The sequence below is a fragment of the Rhinolophus sinicus genome, chromosome 5, assembly GCF_057876585.1.
Source record: "Rhinolophus sinicus isolate RSI-liver-muscle chromosome 5, RSI-T2T, whole genome shotgun sequence".
Taxonomy (NCBI): Eukaryota; Metazoa; Chordata; class Mammalia; order Chiroptera; family Rhinolophidae; genus Rhinolophus; species Rhinolophus sinicus.
The window spans coordinates 90188574-90210402 of record NC_142505.1 but is presented as its reverse complement, the minus strand read 5'-3'; the positions used below and the strand labels follow the sequence as shown (position 1 = coordinate 90210402).

At 46.3% G+C, this 21829-nt stretch overlaps 1 protein-coding gene, 1 long non-coding RNA gene and 1 pseudogene across 3 annotated transcripts; 2 read left to right on the top strand and 1 right to left on the bottom strand.

The window, feature by feature from the left end:
• Positions 1-39: 39 nt before the first annotated feature.
• On the bottom strand, positions 40-16137 carry SMIM3 (small integral membrane protein 3). 2 transcript variants are annotated; one of them, XM_019734407.3, is made up of 2 exons: positions 15747-16137; positions 40-1379 (listed from the first exon to the last, which is right to left on the bottom strand). In XM_019734407.3, exon 2 carries the CDS (start codon positions 1366-1368, stop codon positions 1186-1188), a length of 183 nt encoding a protein of 60 aa, XP_019589966.1. In that variant the 5' UTR covers positions 1369-1379; positions 15747-16137; the 3' UTR covers positions 40-1185. The 2 variants fall into 2 exon arrangements, with proteins under 2 accessions (XP_019589966.1, XP_088654867.1); XM_088798741.1 differs by lacking the exon at positions 15747-16137 and adding an exon at positions 11709-13396.
• LOC141567291 (small ribosomal subunit protein eS25 pseudogene) lies at positions 8245-8956 on the top strand (annotated as a pseudogene).
• LOC109448753 (uncharacterized) lies at positions 16138-21076 on the top strand. Its single transcript, XR_002137595.3, has 3 exons — positions 16138-19479; positions 19766-19958; positions 20938-21076. It is a non-coding gene; the product is annotated as an uncharacterized LOC109448753 (long non-coding RNA).
• Positions 21077-21829: the final 753 nt, after the last annotated feature.

The following is a 21829-nucleotide window of genomic DNA, read 5'->3' as shown; positions in this document are numbered from 1 at the left end:
TGAGTTTAATATGTGCTCGTTAAAGAAAGACCGCAGACATGCTTGTTCTAGTACTTTATTGGAAATTGATGGTGTACATCAGTGAAATCAGATCAAAGTAAAAGCATCATTTTCAGGATAATAATATCCTGATATCTGTGCTATCTTTTTACATAATTGACTAAATCCCAGGATGCTTCTGATTTTGGTCAAAGAGCTTGAGTAGTCCAGAAATCTCTCTCTATAAATATAAATCATAGCATCTAAAATAACCATCATTGTTTTAAGTTAATTCCACAAGTCCTGGGAATAGCTCTTAAAATGTAAGTCTGTATGTTGGGTTGGTGGCAGTGCTGGTGGGAGGGAGTGAAGAAAGTACACATTACACTGTGGAGCTAATTACAACAGGAGCTGGGGCAGCTCTCAGTGTGGCACACACAGGGGATAGGACTGGAGATTCTGAAAGCTGGCCGGGGAGCTCAGCTACCCTGCACTTCCCAACATTGCTTGAGTGGCAAAGCTATGAGACTCCAGGAAGAGTTGCCCCAGCTCCCTCGGCATTGCCAAGCAAGGGGAGAGCCCTCCTCCAGATTGCACAAGGGCAGAGATTTCTGGCACAGACAAGGTCCTGGGAAGTCCCACCCAGCTCCCTCCTGTGTCATGATCAGAATTCCCTAGCAAATCAGGAAACTTGAGGGAGTGGCACCTCAAAGAAAACAACTGAGCCAACTCGCTGCTGGCCCCTTGGAATGAGAACACGCACGGTGCTTTTGCTTGGTTTGACCTGAGGGGCACTGGCCAAAGCGGCTCTGCCCCCAGCGTGTCCCTCACCACCTTGAAGGCCATCAGCAGTAGTCAGGTGCTTTGGTTCTTCAGAGCTTCTCAGCATTCAGCAGTAACACCTGCACGTCTGTGGTGGCTTTCTTGTTCACACGTGGTTTTAACGTCCACCCAGCCATTGGTTCTCACAGCCCTGTGAGGTAGGAAGGGCACGGAGAGTGAGCCCCATTGGAAAGACGAGGAACCTGGAACTCATAGGATTAGGTCCCGTGACAGAACTCCCTCAGCGGGCCAGTGGCAGACTGCACCAGAACTCAGGTCTCCTCCCCCATGTCAAGCTCCAGAGTCCAGACTCCAAAGTCCCTCCTGCTGCTTTTCTGAGAAAGGGAAAGAGGCTGTCCCGCCCCTGTCCCTCCTGGGCGGGTCTCACACAGCCCCGCTGAGGACGGGATGAGTCCGCATGCGATAGATGATGACCGCCGTGGCCGGGCACAGCAACAAGGAGGTCATGACGACAATGGTGGCCAGGATGACAAGGACAATGGCCCAGATATCCAGGATGTGTTTGGGGAGCACAACTCCCACGGGGACCTGGCTGACGGCGTCCATGCTGCCTCAGTCTGCAACAGACAGGAAGGAGGAAATTACTGTTTTGTGCGCCTTCCCTGCCTCCCTCGTTGGAAGACAACCTGCTCCAGGAGTCAGACCCTTGGGTCACCTACCAGCTGTGTGATCTTTACGGTCTCCCGATCAATAATAACCAAGGCCTCATTTACTGAGGGCGTCCTATGTGCTAGGTGCTCTGCCGGTGCTTTCTATGTATTAACTCAGCCCTCACTTCAACCACCAATGAATGCTGAGGTAGGGATGATGATTATTTTTATTTTTTTCACTTCTTGGCCTGTATCTTCAGTTGCTCTCATTTTACAGATGAGGACGCTAAAGCCTTAAAAGATGGTGACGTTAATGTGCCAAAGGCAGTGAAGCCAGATGGGTGGGACTCCAGTCTCCATGTTTAACTATTATATGACGTTACTGCCAGTCTGTCCCCTCACCTGTAAAATGGGAAATTCCTTGCTTCTGGCCCTGTACCTCTTCTCCCATCCTGGGGTAACAGAACCCCCTCTTTTCTGTGAAGAACCGACCTACTCCATGTGGTTTAGTCAGGGCACTCACCCGAGCACAGGGATGGATATGTGACCTAGGCTTGGCCATTACAAATCTCTATCGTCTGAATTCAGGGACAGGAAAGCGACCCAGTCTACGGCGGCCAGAGTTCTCACAGGGTTTTTATGCACAAGCTATTGGAAAAGATGATTCTTTCTGCTGGGATGGTAAATTGAAATGGTGTGAGCCTGGAAAGGACAGGCATGGGGCTTTCTCACCCACACATAGAGAGCTGGTCCAGAGGTGGAAAGAGAAATGGAGCCTTGATAACCGCATTTGGGTACCTCAACCCAGCCCGATCTGACGCCACCTGCAACCCGGGATATCCCAGGTGTATAAGCCTATAATTCCCTGGCTTTGCTTAAAAGCCTTGTCAGTTTGGTTTCTCTCACTTGCAGCTAAAAGAGTTCTGATGGTAAAGTATGTAAATCAGTTGTTCCCAAACCTTTTCAATTCACAGCTCCCTTAGTGTCTTAGTAATTTCTTCACAGCACTCTAGGCCAAAAGAAATGCCTAGCAGTTCCATTTATTACATAACTGGGTTCAAACAACTTAATAAGCATTTGCGTCCTAACTAATTAGTAGCTGTTTGAAAAAATAATAATAATACGCATAAATTGAAAGAAAAATTTTTTTTATTTCATTCTTAACCAGTTACTGACTCATGGGATGTGTGCAACTTTGGGCACGGCATAACTTTTGAAACCTTGGAGTTGGGTTGGATAATGCCGTGCTCACTTCCTACTCCACATTCATTTTTGCGAGTACTTGCTGTATCGTGGCAACCGCCAAAAACTTAGCTTCACAACTTATAACATCACCAAAAGGAATGTACTGTGATTAATGTTAAACCGTAAACTATCTTGAGCTAGTAGGTTCCATAGTGTCTGAGGGATGTCAGATATCACTATTCCTGTCAAAAACTTTAAAGATCTTGCAGCCCCCATATACCCACTTTTCCAGTGAGTTCATCACTGTGGCTCCCAGGGCTCAGTGCACAACTTGAGAACCACAGATGTTAGCACATTCCCCTGGCCAGCGGGTGGAACAAATACCTCTGATGGTTCCTTCTAGATCTAATATCTTTTTAATTCTGTGATCCTAGGTCCTGGGCAAAATTCCCAATTCCAGTCCTATTTCCTGCTTTTCTACCTAAACAGTAACTTTTCCTCTCTAATGCCTTTGGCTCCAGGCCCACTGTTGCCACTCTAAGTAGGGTACTGACTACCATACCCTAAGGAGAGGCCCCAAGATGGACATGCAAGAATGTTCATTTCTGCAGTGTTTGTTATAGCAACCAACAGAAGTGTCCATAAATAGTCAAATAAAGTAGGGTATCTCCATAGAATGGAATACCATACAGCAATTGTCATTTATTCATTTAACCAATGTACAGCTACACACCAAGCATTGTTGGAGTACGTAATGAATAGTCACTATAGTTATTAAAAAGAATGACGGTCTGCGGTGAGCTCCACAATATTTTAAGAGGGAAGAAAATAAAGTGTAGGATAATGTGTAGGATGAGTCCTGTGGTTCAGATTCTGTAGAATGAGGTGGATAGATGGGTGAGGCTACATAAATGAGAATTCTTTTATGACGGGAATCCCAAGACCGTGTTACTAGTGACCACCTTTGGGGAGTCAGACCAGGAGGGGAAGGTTTCTTTTTTCATTCTTCATGGTTTTATACTGTTTGAATTTCCTAAACATGGGCATGTATTCCTTTTTTATAAGTTACCGTACATATATAAAAACTTACTGCTGTTGTTATTTTCATTGATATGATGTAACGCCTGCTAATTGCTCATGGATTCTAAGATCCGTGGGGTTGGGCATAGGTTTTTCTAGTCACTGGAAGCAGCATAGATGAGGAATCCCTGGAGCCTAAGAAATTTTTTTTTTTTTCGGAGCCTAAGAATTTGATATTGTCAAAGAAGCAACCCCATTTTCTTTCTTTTTTTTCCTTCTTTTCTGGATTTTGTTGTTGTTGTTGTTCTGGATTGTTTTGATCTGACCATCTTTTCTGGATTTTTTTGTTGTTCTGGATTGTTTTGATCTGACCAGTCTACTCAGATCTAGGCAAGTCCAGGATGAAGGAGGTCTGCAGAGCAAGGCTCCCGAGGGCCTCAGGGGTATCAGGCTGGGGAGAGGCATAGTCTGGCCCTACCTCAGCCTTAGATACGTGGTCACTTTCTCTGAGGTCTCAGGCACAGACGCATGAGTCACAGGAGACTCACGCACAGCTAAGGAGTACGGAGGCGAGGAGGCGGGAGAAGTCATTCTTTGTGGTCTCCTGATTACATCAACAGCTAGCTCGCCTTGGGCCAAAGGAACCCCACAAAAGCTTTTTCCGGTAAACCGATTCACATCAAACAGTCTCTGTGACTCCAAATGCCAGGAATACATCATCTCCCTGGCTGACTTTGTAAGCAAAACCTGTCGTTTACAGGAACTCAGCCTTCAGAGCTCACCATAACTGAGAATCACGGAGCACTGAAGTTAGAACCAGCCTCATTTCACAGATGGCAAAACAGGTCCAGACGTTTTCAATCCTCAGACATGTATCTTCTAGTGGGCTGTTCCTTCCTACGTAATAGGGGTTCCAGGCACTTCCACCTCTCCCCACTGGGAAAGAAAAATTTTGTCCCCAAAGTAAGAACTCCGCAAAGCATGTGTTCAGCATCTTTAATGGCACGCTGGAAAAATTTACTTGAGACAAAGCAGGACTCTAAGCTGCTGCTAGCTGACTTATGTTTGACCTCTGTTTGGCATCTGGGTACACTGGCTCATTGTGACGGCATAAAACCCTGTTTCTTGGTACATCTAATTAATAACCATAGATCAATCTGCCTATCGTTTGCTTTGCAGATATATTGCTTGTTATTTCTGATTAATGAGTCACGTCAGTATAATGGCCCGAACCATTCATGTCACAAATTTAAACTTATCACTGATAAAAATATGATATTTTTTCTGACCAAGGGTGGTAGAACAGCAGGCAGGCCTAAATTCCTGTCATTTTAAACTGGCATACTTTATCTATTTGCCTCATTAATGAATAATAAACTTTGACATATGTTCAACATAAATTTGTCTAAGGAACTGCGTTAACACCACTCTGAACTGACAAAGGAAGAAGCCACTTGTATCCCCAGCCCCTGATACCATCCGGGCCCTACACCACCAGTCCCAAGTTTAAGCAATTTATACAATTCAGTAGAAAGTTTAATAATCCCCAAATGACTATTTTGGGTCCATTAACAAGACCAAATGTAAGGGTAAAAAAGGAAAACCTTGCACCTTCTCCAAAGGTAGAAAATTGATTCCATCTACCAAGTACTATACTTGGTCCAATCTAGGAAGGAAAGAGAGTGCCCTGCTGCCTGCTTGACAGACATCAAGTTTGATTTCTGGAACCATTTTTCTAAGCAAATAAAAGTCCTTTGGAAAAAATAAAAATCAAAAGAAAGAAACAATGTTCTCGTCAATTCCATCTGATGGCAAATTTTCTAGTTCCAACAAAAAAATATAGACATTTCATAAATTAAAATTTCCTACAAGTCAGGAGTTTTAGAGTAACTAAATTTAAGGTGACTAATCTGTGCTATCTACCTACCTTTCAATTATGAGGCTCATTCCCCAGCAAGCAACTTTTACCTCTCCGACAGAGCAGTAGTGGTTTTGGTTGGGCACTATTAAGGACTTGCTATATATAAGATACTCTCTTAGGAATTACTGTTATTACTGTTATTACAGAAGACATAGCTCTTTTACTTCCCAGAAGCACAGAGAAGTGTAGTATCCCTCCCTTTTGTTTCTTCAAACACAGAATCACACACACCAGCATTTCTTTCACAACTACCAAGTACTAAGTATTGTGGGAGGCCTTGTCCCAGACATCAACTTATTTACCCTTCACGATAACCCCGTGCAGGATATATTATTCTACAGATGTGGAAACTAGAGCTGTGAGAGGTTAACTGGCTTGTGATCGTAAAGCTAAATAAACAGATTCAAACTCAGCTCTCCTGAGCCTGTGTTCACCACTACCTAGAGCCGTCATCCATACAGACGCAGGAGAGTGAGCGTGGAGTATGCCAGAACCACAGCTCTCTGCTAAGTCCACGTCAGACTCTTACTGCTTTTGGCCAAAGGCCATTCTAGATTTAGAGAATTGAGAAGAGATAGCAATCTACAAAAATCAGGACTTTTGCTTCCAGTATCCAATGACAAACTAGAAAATTTTGACCAATCCTCTTATTGAGGACAACTAGAAACATTGGACCAAAAAAAAATCTGCCTGAAGGCACTAAGAAATGATAAAATAATGAAGAATTAGCAGGCTGAGATCTGGGAGAACACAGAAATCCAGGGTGGTGAGTCTGGCATTTGAAGCAGTATTTCCACTAGCGGAGGATGGAGAGTAAGCAGTATTTCTGACAAACTCAGGAATTCAAGACTGTGAAGACAGGGAGAATAAAACCCCTGCATTTTGATGTTGGACTTCAACGAGCACTCTGAGTAATAAGAACAAACTAAAGGCCTACCAATCCCAGAGACTACGAGCACCTTTGCTCCATCACAGTCCCTCAAACTGAATTAAGGTAGTTCCAGGTTGTCCGTTGTCTGGCAGATGAAAACCTCTGTCCTCTCTAGACAAGATAACATCGCAATAGGCTTCAGTTTTTTTATTTAGATATAATGTCCACTATATAATCAGAAATAAGCAGGAATGGAAAAAGGCAAGAGGACAAGAACAGAACCATCAGAAACAACAGACAATACAAAAAGATCTACAGGGCTCCAGATACTGGAATTGTCAGACAAACACAGACTTTAAATAACCTTCCTGTGTCCAAGGAGAAAAAAAAAAAATCCAAGATTGAGAATTTCGACGAAGAACTATAAACTATAAGAAAACAACAGATTTTTTAAAAAAAGAACCAAATAGAAATTCTAGAACAGCAATAGAAATAATGGAAACTGTGAGCTCATGAATACCGTGTATGTATTAAGCCACTAAATTTGTGGTAATTTGTTATGGTATCAATAGAAAGCTAAGATTGCAATATTGTATCCTACTGGGTTTGTTCTGGGCAGATGAAACTTCTACAAATGAATGGTAGTCTAGAATTTAGACACTATGTAGTTTAAACCACATAACCCACCTTTCATCTTACAGACTGAAGACAATGACTTGCCCAAGGTCACATGGAAAGTTAATGGCACAATGGAGGGGAGAACTCAGGCCTCCTGATGTGCAGTGCTCTTTTTAATTCCATTGCTATCCTGTCTGAGACAGGAGTTGGGGAAGAAAGTGGAGTCAGGCTGGAGAAAGCAGTGACAGAAAGTAAACTGATGTAAACATGGAGAGCCAGCCAGGCTTCTTGATTATACCCTTTTACTATGTACAAGTCTAGTGGGGGGACTTTGAGGCCCAGAGCCCTAAGCAGCTTCACCACCGGTGAGGCAAGAACACACACACACCCCAAGAGCAAAGGAAAGAAATGTCCTGTCAGAATCACTGACGTATGCAGTTCCACCCTTTACATTTTATCTCTTTGATTTAAGGCCCAAATGCAAACAAAGCTAGTGAAGAAGGTAATGGCTGAGGCTTGTAACTTATGTATTCCTCACTGTGGGTAAGAACATCAGAGAAGAGAGGCAGAGACACTGGAATCTTACTGGTACTGGGAGATTCCACCAATTGGGGAAAAGCCCGCAGGCATGTGGAAGGAAGGAGTGGGAGAGGAATGGATAACTTCATCTACGTTCCAGCTCTGCCCAGTACTGCCTTCACCCAGCACAGCTTACTTCTCCTCACCGAATGCCTCCCTCTCTACTCAGTGGTATAGGTACTGCACAAACGACTCATCAATCCACACATCCCAAGCTCCTACATTCTGGGAGGGTGATGGACACTCTTCTGGGTGAAGACAATCGAGGAGACACTTCTGGGTGGGAAATGGCAGGGAAAGCTTTCCTTTACACTCACACTACAGAGTAGTGTCAAAAGCCCACGCTGGGAGGCCATGCAGCTTGGATGTAAATGTGGCTCCACCACTTTCTAGCTGATCAACCTTGAATAACTTACTTAAACTTCCTAGTGCTTCCCTTTCCTCAGCGGAAAACAAAAATAAAAGCGGGAACATAATAGTATCTGCCCCATAGGCCTAGGAGAACTGCACGGGATAATCATACATAGTACTTAGCAGTGTTCTGACACACAGGAACCAGTTTACGAATGTCCATCCTATGACTAATAATTCCTGGCCGTACGTCAGGTCTCGCAGACTGAAGCAAATATCCTCGCCTCCTTCAGCTAGAGTTTGTTCACATCTCTAACTCAGACCACATCTTTATCAAAAAAGATGATAGAGGATTAATCTATATTAATGATTTTTTAACATCAGCTAGCAGCATGCTTGATTTACCTGACCCATTCCTCCAGCCCAAGTATGAAACAGGTAGAGCAGCAATGCAATCTAATTCAATAAACATTTAGGGCACTTTGATTAAACACTGGGGACCAGGGGCCTTTTTGTCCGACATCTTAGCAAGGCTGCAGCTGCAGCCACGGCTCTCTGGGCTTCGCCATGCCGCCCGAGGACATCAAGAAGAAGAAAGATGCTGGAAAGTCGGCCAAGAAAAACAAAGACCCAGTGAACAAATCTGGAGGCCAGGCCACAAAGGAGAAGCGGTCCAAAGGCAAAGTTCGGGACCCGCTCAATAACCCAGTCTTGTGTGACAAAGCGACATACGACAAACTGTAAGAAAGTTCCCAACGACAAGCTTGGAACCCCAGCTGCTGTCTCTGAGAGACTCAAGACCCGTGGGTCCTTGGCCAGGGCAGCCCTTCAGGAGCCCCTAGTACAGGGCTTAGTAAATTAGCGTCAGAGCGCAGAGCTCACGGCATTTACACCAGAAACACCGAGGGTGGGGCTGCCCCAGCTGCTGGGGAAGATGCAGGAACGACAGGTCCCACCAACTGTACATTTTGAAAAATGAAACTTTATTAAATTAAAAAAAAAAAACCACTAGGGATCGAGCAGTGGGTGTAGAGATAAATAGTGTTTGTTCTTAAGACGCTCACTCTCTCCTGGAGGAGAAAGACATCAATTACAGTCGCTAATTGCAATCCAAGGCAAAGAAGTGCTACGCTGACGGTCCAAACCACATGCTTCCGGACAAGAGGAAAGAAGTAGAAAGCGCATGGACTCTGGAGTTAAGAGCATCTTGATTTGAATCTTGATTTCCACCCTTATAGGAGGTGTGACTTTGGACAAGTTACTGAAAATCTCTAAACCTCTGTCTTCTCATCTGTAAAACAGGGGCCCTAAAAGCACTACCTTGCACGATCCTACTGTGAGAATAAAGTGAGGCAAAATGAATAGAATCCTGGAACATAATAGATGCTCCAAAAAGATTAATCCTCATTCTTTTGTTTTTGTCTAAGTAAAATAGAAGGCTTTACAAAGAAGGGGGCCTCTGGCTATGGGCTTTGCAGATAAGTAGGAGTTCAAAAGGAAGAAGAGAGGGGAAAGACAGGATGAGCAGAGTAGACATCATCAGCAAAGCTCTGAGGTGAAGCTTTGTGGTGTGTGGGGAGCATACGAGTGTATATCTTGTGGCTTTGGCGAGAAGCCTGCCTCTTTAAGCTTCAGTTTCATTTGTAAAATGGGAATAATAGTAAATAATGGTAGTAACTACTTCACTGGGATGACGTGGAAATTGCATGAACTAATGGATGGGAAGCACTTACTTAGGACAATGCCGGACACATAGTAAGGGCTTCATATATGTTCAATTGAGCTAGTGAACACAATACAGCTCCTAAGTTCAAAAAGTTCAGAGGCCCGCCACTAGTTTGGGTGCCACGAATGCTGTGAGTCTGATCTACGACACCACAGTGATAGTTTCATAAATAGCCTTTGATGATCTGTCCCAGTTTTGACCTTCCACCGGAAATGCACACCCTACACCTCTGAACTGCAGCTAACAGTTAATTTTTGAGAGATCGCCAATGGTTATCCAACCGGTTTTACCGCCAAGGAGTTCACAGAGGAAGAAGGCAATAAAAGAAATGACTTCCTGCTGGCAGGCAGGCTTAATTATCCCAAAGTGGGAGAAAAGGCAGCTAGAGGCAGGTGGCTTCCTGTAGGTGTGGTCTTAGTCTAGCACTGCCAGAGCTCTGAGTAGACAGTGCTGCTGCTGTTTCATCTCCACCAGACGCGGGGGGCGGGGAGGGGGCTGAAAGGCAACTAGAACCAGCTCTTAGTCACTGATGCTGGGGTGTGTCTTCAAGCCCCTTGCAGAATATGAGCTGTGAGGCTGACAGTTCCCAAGGCAGTAGACTTGGGGGTTTACCAGCATCACACGACTTATAGGACCCTTATAAAGCTCTACCCTCGGAAGGAGCTGGTGAGATTGTCAGAGAAGAATGGAGCAATTAGGCCAGACAGAGAGGGCAACTCACATACCAAGAAGGAGCCCCACTGGGGTACCTAATGATCTGGGTCTTAAGTGCTGGTCCCACTTCAAGGCGTTGGTGATTGCTGTTCTTTCTTCTTAGAATGCTCCTCCCCCCAGATCTTTCTTTTCAACATCCAGGGTCTCAATGTCCATGATCTCAATTTAAACGGTACTTCTTTGGAAAAGCCTTTCCAGACCCACCCTTACCCACCAGCCATTCTCTGTCTCACACCTTCTTTCATTTTCTTCACACGCTTTCCGCAACCTAAAATTAACTTGTTTGTTGGCTTATTTGTTTTTATTGGCCATCTCTGCCTGCTCACATACAAGCACAAGGAGAGCAAAAGCCTCGTCTCTTGTTCACTGCTGTACCCTCAGCCCCTATCACAGGCCCTGGCACACAGTATGTTCCCAATAAATGTGAGAGTGGTGAAAGAATGAATGTGGGCAGACTGGGGAACCTCACATTTGAGCTCAACTCCTGGAACTTAGTTGGTAGAGGTCCAGAGAGGATCCTCACCCCTGTGGAAAGTCCAATGACCTTAAAAGTCAGAACCCTATCTCTAAAATAAGATGACATCCTCTGATTTGATCATTTTCTGGGCTCTCCATCCAGGAAGGATTATGGAGACCTCTTTCTTTCCCAGCCTACCCAGTACATACCAGGGAGAGGAGGGCTGGCCTTTCAGAATAACTTCCTCTAGGATTCCCTCTTGCTGACTTTCTTGGGCTGGTGAGCTTCAATGTGAGGTCTGCTGATTCGCTGTGCTCAGGAGCTGGGCGTTGAAGTGGGTGTAGGGGTGTAGGATGGAGTTCCCCAGGGTATGAACCTCTTTTTCTCTGTTCTTAGAAGAGGACAGGGAGGCTGATAAAAGGGGAGGGGATTTCCCATGCCAAATTCAGTGTGAAAAGGCCATCCCAGCTCATATTTACACTTAGATATAGTTCTCCTCCCATTAAGTGAGAGTTAGCCTCAAGCATTTACCAACCCAGCACAGAGTCCGTTCCACGGGGGACTTCTGTTCCAAAGAAAGGGGCCAGAAGAAGGGATGGGCAGGACACACATCTATCAAAAATGTGAAATAAATCAAATTGGAGGCATTTTCCCAACGACCCAAGGTCCCCGAGGAACACTCTGTTCTCGTTTTACCCCAACTGGCTTCTGTCTCCTCCAAAATTCTTAACCATCTAAAGTCTTGTTTTCTGCCCGAGTTTCTATCTACTCCTCTGTGACTGGAAAAATGGAAAAACACCAGGATATTTCAAAGAGATCAGAAAGCTGCCAGAGCTGTTCAAGACTGCACGTACCATCTGACCCAGCCAATAGCGAGTCTTAGAAACCAACAGGGAGCCAGCAGAGGAGAAACGCAGGCCAAATCCACAGCATCCTGTTTAAACCTCTACCATCCATCATTGTTATTTGCCAGCGACTAAGTGCCTGCTGCTTGCTGGCCCGACAAAGAAGACTCTCCAGGACGTGGGCTGTCAGGGGGGGCTCAGTGATCGAGTTGCAAGGGCACCTGAGTGTCACCAATCCCGCCTCGCTGGGCATGATAGGAGGAATAATGGCCTCACAGATGTCCATGTCCTGGTCCCTGGAACTTCGAACGTGAAAAAGAAAACATGACTCAGAGGACGGAGTCAGGAGAACAGAGGCAAAAGGGACTGTGCAGACATGATTAAAATGAAGGACTTTGGGATGGAGAGATGATCCTGGATTATTTAGGCAGGCCCAGTCTAATCACACGAGTCCTTAAACGTGAAGAGGAAGGCAGAAGAGCGAGTCAGAGAGAGCTGACATGAGAAGGACACGGCTCGTCAACATGCTTGCTTGGAAGATGGAGGAAGGTGGCTGTGAGCCAAGGAATGCAGTGGTCGCTAGGAGCAGAGAATGACCCTCAGTTTATAGCCAGCAAGAAAACAGTGCCCTTGGTCCCACAACCACAGGAACTGAATAGTGCCAACAACTCAAATAAGCAGGGAACTGATTCTCTCTTAAAGACTCCAAAAGAAATGCAGCCTAATGGTACCTTGATTTTATTCTAGGGAGACCCATGCCGGATTTCTGATCTATAGAACTGTAATATAATAAATTTGATTTTTTAAGCTATTAAAATTGTGGTAATTTGTGGCAGCATTAGAAAACCTATAAATTGTGTGATCTTGAGTAATTCCTTCTTTCAAACTGGGCCTCAGTCTCCTGTCAGTCAACTGGAAAGGATGGACAAGGTGACCTCTAAGGGTCTGGCCACCTTTCCAAGGCTAACTCTGCTCTCCTGACATCCTATCTCCCTGAGAGCCCTGCCCAGGTCCAGAACAGTCCTGGGTTAAAGACCATTAAAGAAAAACTAGAAAGCAGTGAAGGGAAGAGAAGATTAATCTTTAAAAAGCCCCAAGGTGTTTCTTAAGATGCTACCAGGGCACTCGAAAAGAAAGGTCTTTTGTTTTGCCATTCGGTACTTCCTTGACCATAACCCAGGGGACTGAAATGGGAAGGCTGGGAGAGCCAGATAAAAGCTTCACAATCAACGGGCAGAGGCGGTTCAGAGTCAGGAAGGACTCCCCGGCCTCGTGGAGGTTACATGCAAGGTCCTGAATATCGATATCTGCCTGGGACAGGGGATTAGGAGTAGTGACATGTGTGTCAGACATGTGTCATCATTAATTGAAACCCAGTTTAGTTTTCTGTCTTTCCTTCTCCCTCCTCCATTTCATTTCCCCTGATCCTACATAGTGGGTCACCAGTACTTCACATGCCCGATTGGCCAGTTAAAGTCCAAATTCATAAAATAAGGAAGCTACATCTGTATACAACTAAGCAATTTAAAGCACATGGTTTCAAAATGAATCTGGTTTGCTGTAATGTCATGTGCCAGGCAATTATAACAGTGACCTGTTCCCCTCCTGGCTATCTAATTTCTGGACGTACACCTCTATCACTTGACATTGTCTGTTTCCCTAGTGAGTTGGAAGAGTACTAGGGTCCCTAAGGATTCACTGGCCCACTGGCTGTGAAATTCTCACTTAACTTCCCCTGGGTCACCCTGCAAGTAAGTGACAGAGGCAAGATCTGAACCCAGACCCCCCCCCCCCCCCCAATTCCAATGAGATTCAGAGCATAGGCCCTGGAGCCAAACTGCCTGGGTTCAAATGACAGCGCTGCCACTTGCTTCCTGTGTGACCATGGGTGAATTGCTTACTCTCTCTGGACCTCACAGAAAGGAAGGAAGTGGCAGCGCTGTCATTTGAACCCAAGCAGTTTGGCTCCAGGGCCTATGCTCTGAATATCATTGGAATTGGGGGTGGTCTGGGTTCAGATCTTGCCTCTGTCACTTACTTGCAGGGTGACCCAGGGGAAGTTAACTGACAATTTCACAGTCAGTGGGCTAGTGAATCCCTAGGGACCCTAGTATTCTCCAAAATGGATGTAATCATGGTCCCTAACTCACAGGATTGAAATAAAGACTAAATGAGTTAATACATGCTTAGAATAATGCCTGGTTCATAGTCAGCACTCAATATATGTCAAGTATGATTATTATTACATCATTCAGTGTCCCTGGCCAATCAGGGTGGGGGTCTGCAGGGTGTGGTAATACCAACATTGACTCCTGTAAACTGTGTGTGAGCACGTGTCCACCTTTGATACCTACCACAGCCAGTAGTGGCGGTGTGAGACCAGCTCATACAAAGTTCCTCTTTTCTTGGAGATATTTCCTTTGTTTGTATGTTTAACCCATGGAGAAGAAACAGAAGCACATTGTTTTAAAGAAGGAATAGAACATGGTGGGGAAAACATCTGAAGCTGTGACTGCCTCTACCCCTGGCTCTGCCATACCGGGCTCACCGTGTGACCCGACCACATCAGAGCCCCCAGAGTCTCTCATTTCTTTTATGTGTCAAACACCTCACCACAGCTCAATGATTCTCAGCCTGTGCCAGAAAGGGAGAATTCCCCAGACCGTTCCTGCAATGGAAACCACAGTCTGGACGCCCTGCGAGGTCAGTGTTTGGAAGATTCGGTGGAGCATGACTTGTAACTTCCATAGCGTGATTCATCACCCTGGGACAGCTGGAAACAGGAGGTCCCTGCTAGAGCAGAGAAACACGTCTCCTTGGCTTTTTCAGTTGTTACTACAGACATACGTGATATCCTGAAGCTCAGCTGGGCTATCTCGGACGTGCTCAGAGGATTGCAGAGTGGCCTGCATGACACAAAAGAGCGTTATCACGCTCAACTACAGCTGTCCATCTGTTTCACCTCTGCTTCCTCATTTTACAGATGGAAAGGCAAGGTCCAGACAGTGGAAATGCCCCAGGCAGGTAACTCAGAGTGTCTCCTGACTCCCCAGGAACTGTTCTTCCCACCCCCACTCCCACCCCTGATCCCATTCAGGCGTTCACAACCCTTGCTGACCGCTTACCCACTGCAGTGGAAGCACAGATCATAGCAGGTGTGCAAGGAATCTGATACTTGAATGAGCAGCTTTCACCTCAATAGCCTAGAGCTTTGAGGACTCTAGAGAAAAGGGACACGCATGAGCCCCAGGGGCCAACAGGACCCGTGCTGTCAGGACTCAGGACGACACAAGTGGAGATGCAGGAATACGAGTCTAGCCTTGCCACTCAACCAAAATAAGAAGCCCGGACGGTAGTACAGGTTTGTATGGCTCACTTCCCTCATGGCTTTTACTCAGTGACCCGTGTTGAGCTCCTCTGTGCCAGGCCGTGTGCCAGGTGCTGAGGATGCCTCAGCGATGAGCCTAGCGAGAGTCCCTACTATCAAGGAATTTGTGGCGGGCACACGGTACGAGAGAACCAGCACCCGGAACAACCGAGTCCTCAGTAAAGGGGTGGAGGGAGGAGAGGAGGGAGCCTGGAAGGAAGGCTTCTCTCCAAGATACTTTGCACACCCCTTTCTGACCTGATTTCTGTATGCAAAGGCTCTCTTCTCCGCTTCACAGATGGAGAAACAAGGCTCGGAGATAGGATGGTGAAAGCGCTAGTGACAGACCAGGGCTGAAAGCCACCACTCCTGGTTCCAAACTTCTATGTGAGACTTTGAGAAAAGCAAGACCGACAACCGGACAGAAGCCTGTCTCCCGTAGGGCTGGGGGCTCACCCATCCAAGCTCCAGCCTCCCCAGAGGCCCAAGATCGTGTGTGGCAGGCAGCTGGAACGTTAAGAGCTGAGAAAAGGAGAATAGGGAACTGCAAAAGTGATCAAGGGAGAAATGAAGAAGAAGAAGAAGAAGGGCTAGAAGAGGGGATTTGGGAAGGCACTGGGGTAGGGGCAGCGCGAGGACCGGAGGGAGCCCCACGCACGACACCCAATGGCCCCACTCACCCCGGATCCGCAAAGTTGCTTTCAAAACGCGCGGCCCCTGCCGCAGCTGGATCGCACCGGGTCTGCGGAAAGTTCCCGGGACAGGAACGGCTCCCGAGCTTCTCCGGGCCCCCAGGGCCGGCCCCGGCTCGGGCAGCGGGAAGCGGCACCTAGCCCTGGACTTTAGGCCCAGAATGTGCCCGGCTCCTCCGAGGAGCGCGCAGCACGGCCGGGACGCACCGCTGGGCACTCCGCGCGCTGATCCGGTGGCTCTGGAATGCACTGCCGCCAGGAACCGCCCCGGAAAGCCGGGGCCCGGGGCCCGAGGCCGCCGCCACCAGGCGCAGCTCCTCCCCCTGCTCCCCGCGGGCTGCGGGTGAGAAAGAAGCTAGCAAGAGAGAGAAGATAATGAAGAGTCTCTCGGTTTCGCAGCCTTGTCACGCACTCGCCATGTGGCCCTGAACAATCACTTCCCCCGTCGCGGGGGCTACGCTTTCTGTATTGTAAACCGAGAGGGCGGGCCTAAAACGCGTCCTCCAAGAGCCTTTCCAGCTGTAATCTACACATGGGAAAGTCTAGCCGAAGGGTTTGGATGGAAGAGCGGGATTCGGATTCGGAGCTCCTGCCTTGCAATGTACTGAGTATAGGATCCTTAACAAGAGGCGTTCCCCTCGCTGACTGTTTCATTCCCTGTAAAGTGAGGATGATAACATCTGTCTCCCAGCCCTGTCCAGAGGAATGACTTACAGGTCCAGCGTGAAACTAGTTGCTTGTCTGTTGTCACATGCTTCTGAGCATCCTGTTTATTTAGTGGAAGCAGTGAAATGGCCCAATCGGAGGTGATCAATGGCCCATTGGAGTTCAATGTCTGAAGAGACCTCCCATGCCCCCCTGCCAGTCCAGGCCCAGCTTTCACACAGGACAGTCAACGCTGCGATTTCCTGCCTGCCTCTGTGATTCACCCAGTGACCAGGACTCCCCGTCCCATCTTGGCACCCACAAATTTTAATTTAGTCGTCCAGCGTTCTTCAGTTGTCTTCTGACAAACAGGAGCTCAGGCCTTGAGCATGTCCAAAATTAAAGAGAAAATTAAAAATGATCTAATCCAAACGCCTCCTTTTACAGATGGGGAAACTAGACTGAGACTCAGAGCGGTTGAGTCACTTCCCAAGGTCACCATCTGGCAATTGTCAAAGCCAGATTAGGACTTTGATTACAGAGCCTAAATTCTATGCCACTCTGCACTAACAATTTGGGGTAGGGTCTGATTTTTTCAGGGCCTTAAGTTCAGAACTCTGGTTGCAATATTTTCCTTTTTCTATCACCAGCACCATTTGTTGAATGAAGATGCTGAGAGGAAGATGAGAGGTCAACCAAGGCTTCCCTTTCTAGTTCTGGGGTTGTGCCTAAAGGCAGTGTATGCTTGAAAATGTATTGTATTAGTCATAGTTCTCCAAAGAAACAGAACTAGTTGTGTGCGTGTGCGTGTCTTGTGTGTGTAAAGAGAGCTAGAGATAGATAAATAGAGATTGATTTTAAGGAGTTGGCTCACATGATCGTTGAGGCTGACAACTTCAAAATCCATAGGGCAAGCCAGCAGGCTGGAGACTCAGGGAAGAGTTGGTGCTGCAGCTTGAGTCCGAAGGCCATCGGCTGGCAGATTCCCTCTTCATCAAGGGTCATCAGTCTTTTTTCTTAAGGCCTTCAACTGATTGGATGAGGCCCACCCACATTATGGAAGGTAATCTGCTTTACTCAGAGTCTACTTATTAAAATATTAATCTCATCTAAAAAACACCTTCATAGCAACACCAAGACATGTTTGACCAAGTATCTGGATACCATGGCCCAGCCAAGTTCACACATAAAATTTGTGTTCCCTTCTGGCCATCGCAGCTTGAAGGTAATTATGTATCTAGAAGGTAAAATTCCTCTCAACTTCTAGAACAGACTAAAGAAAGACAGAGCTGCAAGAAACCAAGCTTTTTGGTCCGGAGATGGGGGCACTTGTGTAGACTGTGGGGACCCTGAGCATACCTCTGAGGTATATCCTGGGGCAGAGGGAGCTGAGTTGAGGGACAACCGAGAGCTAGTGTCAGTGGAAGAGAGGCAGGTCTCAGCTCACTGTAATGTCCTGAGCTCCCTGACACTGGAGGTATGCAAGCAGAGAGACGTTGCAGAGGATTTTATTGGAAAGGTGGTAGGGCTGGGGAGACAGAGGGAAGTGGGTGTACCAAATGGGCACAATCCAAAGGGCACTAAACTGCACTAAACCGGGGCTTCTTATCCTGGCTCTAGCACAAGTCTGCCATATAACCTTCAATGAGTCCCTTCCCCTCCCTAGGTCTTTAGACCCCAAAAATGAAGAGAAGAGAGTTGAATTAAAGGAAAAGGAAGGGTTCTGCTCTGTGGCTTTGAAGTGGAGTGATGGTCATGTGGTCTCATGAATGTGGTTATAATTATTTGAATCAATTCTCATGGCTTAATTCCAAAGTGGTCCATTATCACGCAATCATGTAGCCAAGAGAGAAGAGAATGCCTATTACTGGTAGATATATTCAGTCCAGTCAGTCTAATTTTTGAGGAAATGTGGGCTCAAGAAAAGAATATATACGTGTATAATAAAAGCCCTTTGCCTCCCCCCCCCAAAGGATTATTTACTTTAAAAACACTTCTTCAGCACTTACCATGTAGCAAGTGTTTCACATATATCATACCATTTCGTTCTTGCGACAATTCTACAATGAAAATGTTACTAACCCCCGTTTTACACATGAGAACACAGAGGCCCAAAGGAAATAAGTTAACTTGGCTAAGATTGCCTAGCCAGTAAGTGGCAGAACTGCTTCTAAATGTCCTACACCTAACTGACTCTTACTGAGTTAAGTGCTCTCTGTGCCTGTCTTTTACCCTATGAAATAGGCTAATTCCTGCCTAGCTCGTGCACAGTGCAAAATGCAGATGCACAATCACTCCATTAGATACATGGTAGAGGACAGCAACCGTGAGAATCAACAGGAAAAATTGTTTTGGCACCTAAACAGTGATATTCCATTTTAGAGAATATTGGTAAATATTGCTTATTTACTTCACATATGCAGGTAAGTTTGATTTGTCCTTCTAGAGTCACCCTCCACACACTTCTCCATCCTGCTTTGTGCATGGGGTGGTACATCTGTACCACATCTGGCCCACAACAAAGGACCCTGTAGCAGGCACTGTCAATGCCCTGCCCAAATTGCTTGGACCTCACCCACTTCAGTTCTCCCCAGACTTCTAACTGACAGTATCTTTGTGTCTGAGGGCTTTCTCCAAACCCACAGACGGCCAGTCTACCAGGCTGGCAATCCAAAGTACCCAAGGAATAACCCATCCTGGGAAGTGGCCCTCAAGCAGACTTTAGGGGCACAAACGCCCCAACTCCCTCACCCACTGTTAGAATAATTCTCCGGTGTGTGTTTACATTGTTTTCCAGAGTTTTTCTGTGGGCCTAAGCTCCAGTCACTCTCTATTACAGCGGGCTTAATAACACAATCTTATTGGCTGCCTTCTCTTCCTCGTATCACTTCCTCACTCTACTGGTGTACCAAGAACCTCTCAAATACATTTTCACTTAAACTTTTCAGTTCAGTAGACTTTCCTTTAAAGCCTTGTCCCATAGTCTGCTCCTGAGAAACCCAAACTAAATTAGGTTTCCTCGATGACTGGCTTCCTGTTGGATTCCGCTAAGAGGGAAGTGCCTGCAGGAGCTGAGGTATGTTGCATTCTATTTTCCACCCCAGAGTCTCCCAAAACCTAGCTCTGTCCTGGACCCAACAGTCCAACTCCTGTCAGGGGGACCTCGTCACACAGCTCTCTGTCTCCAGGTTCCAGGAAGTTAAATGCTGCTTACCCTTTACCTTTTCAGGCCTCAGGCCATAAACACCACCCCACCTTCACTTGCCCTGGGGTACTGCTGTATTCCTTGTAATTACTTTCTACCCTACTTACACTTTTGCAAATGGTCCCTTTATTAAAGTTCTCTCAAATTCTGATTTTAGCCTACCATCTGCTCCTCTTGGTACTATGGGCAATTCAGCAGGTTTGATGACTTCTGGATTTGGCCTCAGATAGTTGGCGACAAGGATACATGGGGAGCACACAAGGCAATGACAGGATGATGGAGGTGACAGAGATGGAAAGACAAGTGCACAGAGCAACAAAGGCTACCTTTTAGGATGGTGGTAAGGGAAGGTGGGTATATTCGTTACCTGTTTCTGTATAACAAATTATCTCAATATTTAGCAGCTTCAAACAAACATGTATTATCTTAGAGTTTCTGTGTAACAAAGTATCTCAAAATTTAGCAGCTTCAAACAAACATTTATTATCTTATAGTTTCTGAGAGTCAGGAGTCCAGGAGCCACTTAGCGAGGTGTTCTAGCGCAGGGTCTCTCATGAGATTGCAGTTAGGCTACAAGCTGGGTCTGTAGTCATCTCAATACCTAAGTGGAGCAGGAGAATCCACTTCCAAGCTTGTGTACTAGTTGTTACTTCAGTCCTCACCAGCTGTTGGCTGGAGTCTTTAGTTCCTTGCCACATGGTCATAAGGCTGCTCACAAAATGGCAGCTTGCTTTTCCCAAACAAGTGATCCAAGAGGTCACACAAAATAACAAGAGAGCACCCAACAGAGAAACCACAGACTTTTTTCCCCCCTTTTTATAATCTAGTTTCAGAAACGTCATATTGCCACTTCTTTCGTATGCTGTTGGTCACACAGACCAACCCTGGGACAAGAATATACAAGAGTATGAACACCACTGAGGGTTAATTTGGGGGCTGGTTTCCACAGGTGCTCACGAGTAGTAAAACACCCCATTGAACTTCCCTGTGAGGGCAGAAAGATTCACAGACACCGACAGCTAGCTCAAGCTAAAAGAGCTTCCCAGAAGTAAATTGTAAGGGGCACCCAAGAAGCACAGATGGGAGTGTGGGCAGGACTGGAAATCCCAATGACCCAAACATATAAAAAGGAATCAACTTTGTGTTCATTAAGTAAGCTGGAGAACCAGTGTAACTTCAGACAAACTACTTCCTCTGTCTGAACCGGTTTCCCCACTTACAAATGAGGAGATTGGACTAAGTTCTATGGCCTAATAGCAAATACTTACATAGCAACTTATGATGTTCTATGCCCACTTTAACTTTTATTAATTCACTTTACCTTCACAGCAATGGGCAAAGTTTGTTTAGAAGAACCCTTGGCACCATTCCCAATGAGCGGGACCCTCTCATCCATCAGCTTCTCCTTCTCAGCCTGAGATGGAGCTCTGATGCGATTCATGTGTTTAGCAACAGACTGGCTCTTCCTCTGGGCCGCTTGTGAAATACGCTTTCCTGTGCGGTAATAAGAAAGCTTTGTGATTTGGGAAAAAGTAGACTCAACAAGTTAGCTCCACCTCCTTCTTCCCATGATGTCTCAGGGAGAAGAAACAGATAGCCTTGATAATTTCTGAGGAAATAAACTTCCAGTAGCTGAATTCAGCCAAACCATGAAATGGATTGTCTTCTGGCCCAAAAGGGCCTCCCTGGTGCATGACTCCAAACTACCCTTCACATGGCCGTCTATGTGCATGACGTCCCGGAGGTGGGCATCAGGCTCTACCTTCAAAATATAGTCAGAATCCCTGGTCCAGGCCACTGTCATCTCAGGCTTGGCTCACTGCTGTCATCTCCAAAATGAGCCCCTGTTTCTGTTCTTGTCTCTCTATAGCCCAGTCCCAAAACAGCGTCCAGAGGGACCCTTGTTAAATGTAGATCATGTCACTGCTTTGCTTGAAATCCTGCAACGGCTCCCCACTTCCTCCAGAGCTCTTGAGTCAGTTGTGAATGCCAAGGGGCAAATGTGCAGGAGGAAGAGACGAGTGGACTAGAGAGTACACGTCCCTGAGTGTGCTCTTATGAGCCAGCAGTTCAGAGGCTGGCGTTTGCCTTAAACACTAACAGCGATTGGGTAACAGCTGCAGTGGTTAACTCAAGGTCACCCTGTGCTTCCTCTGTCCGAAAGTAGTGGATGCCTAGCTCACGTCTCTGCATCCTCAGCAGAGCACAGAGGAAGTGTTCC

Excerpts from the sequence above, each read along its gene's own strand:
- SMIM3 (XM_019734407.3), bottom strand. The coding sequence starts at position 1,368 with ATGGACGCCGTCAGCCAGGTCCCCGTGGGAGTTGTGCTCCCCAAACAC.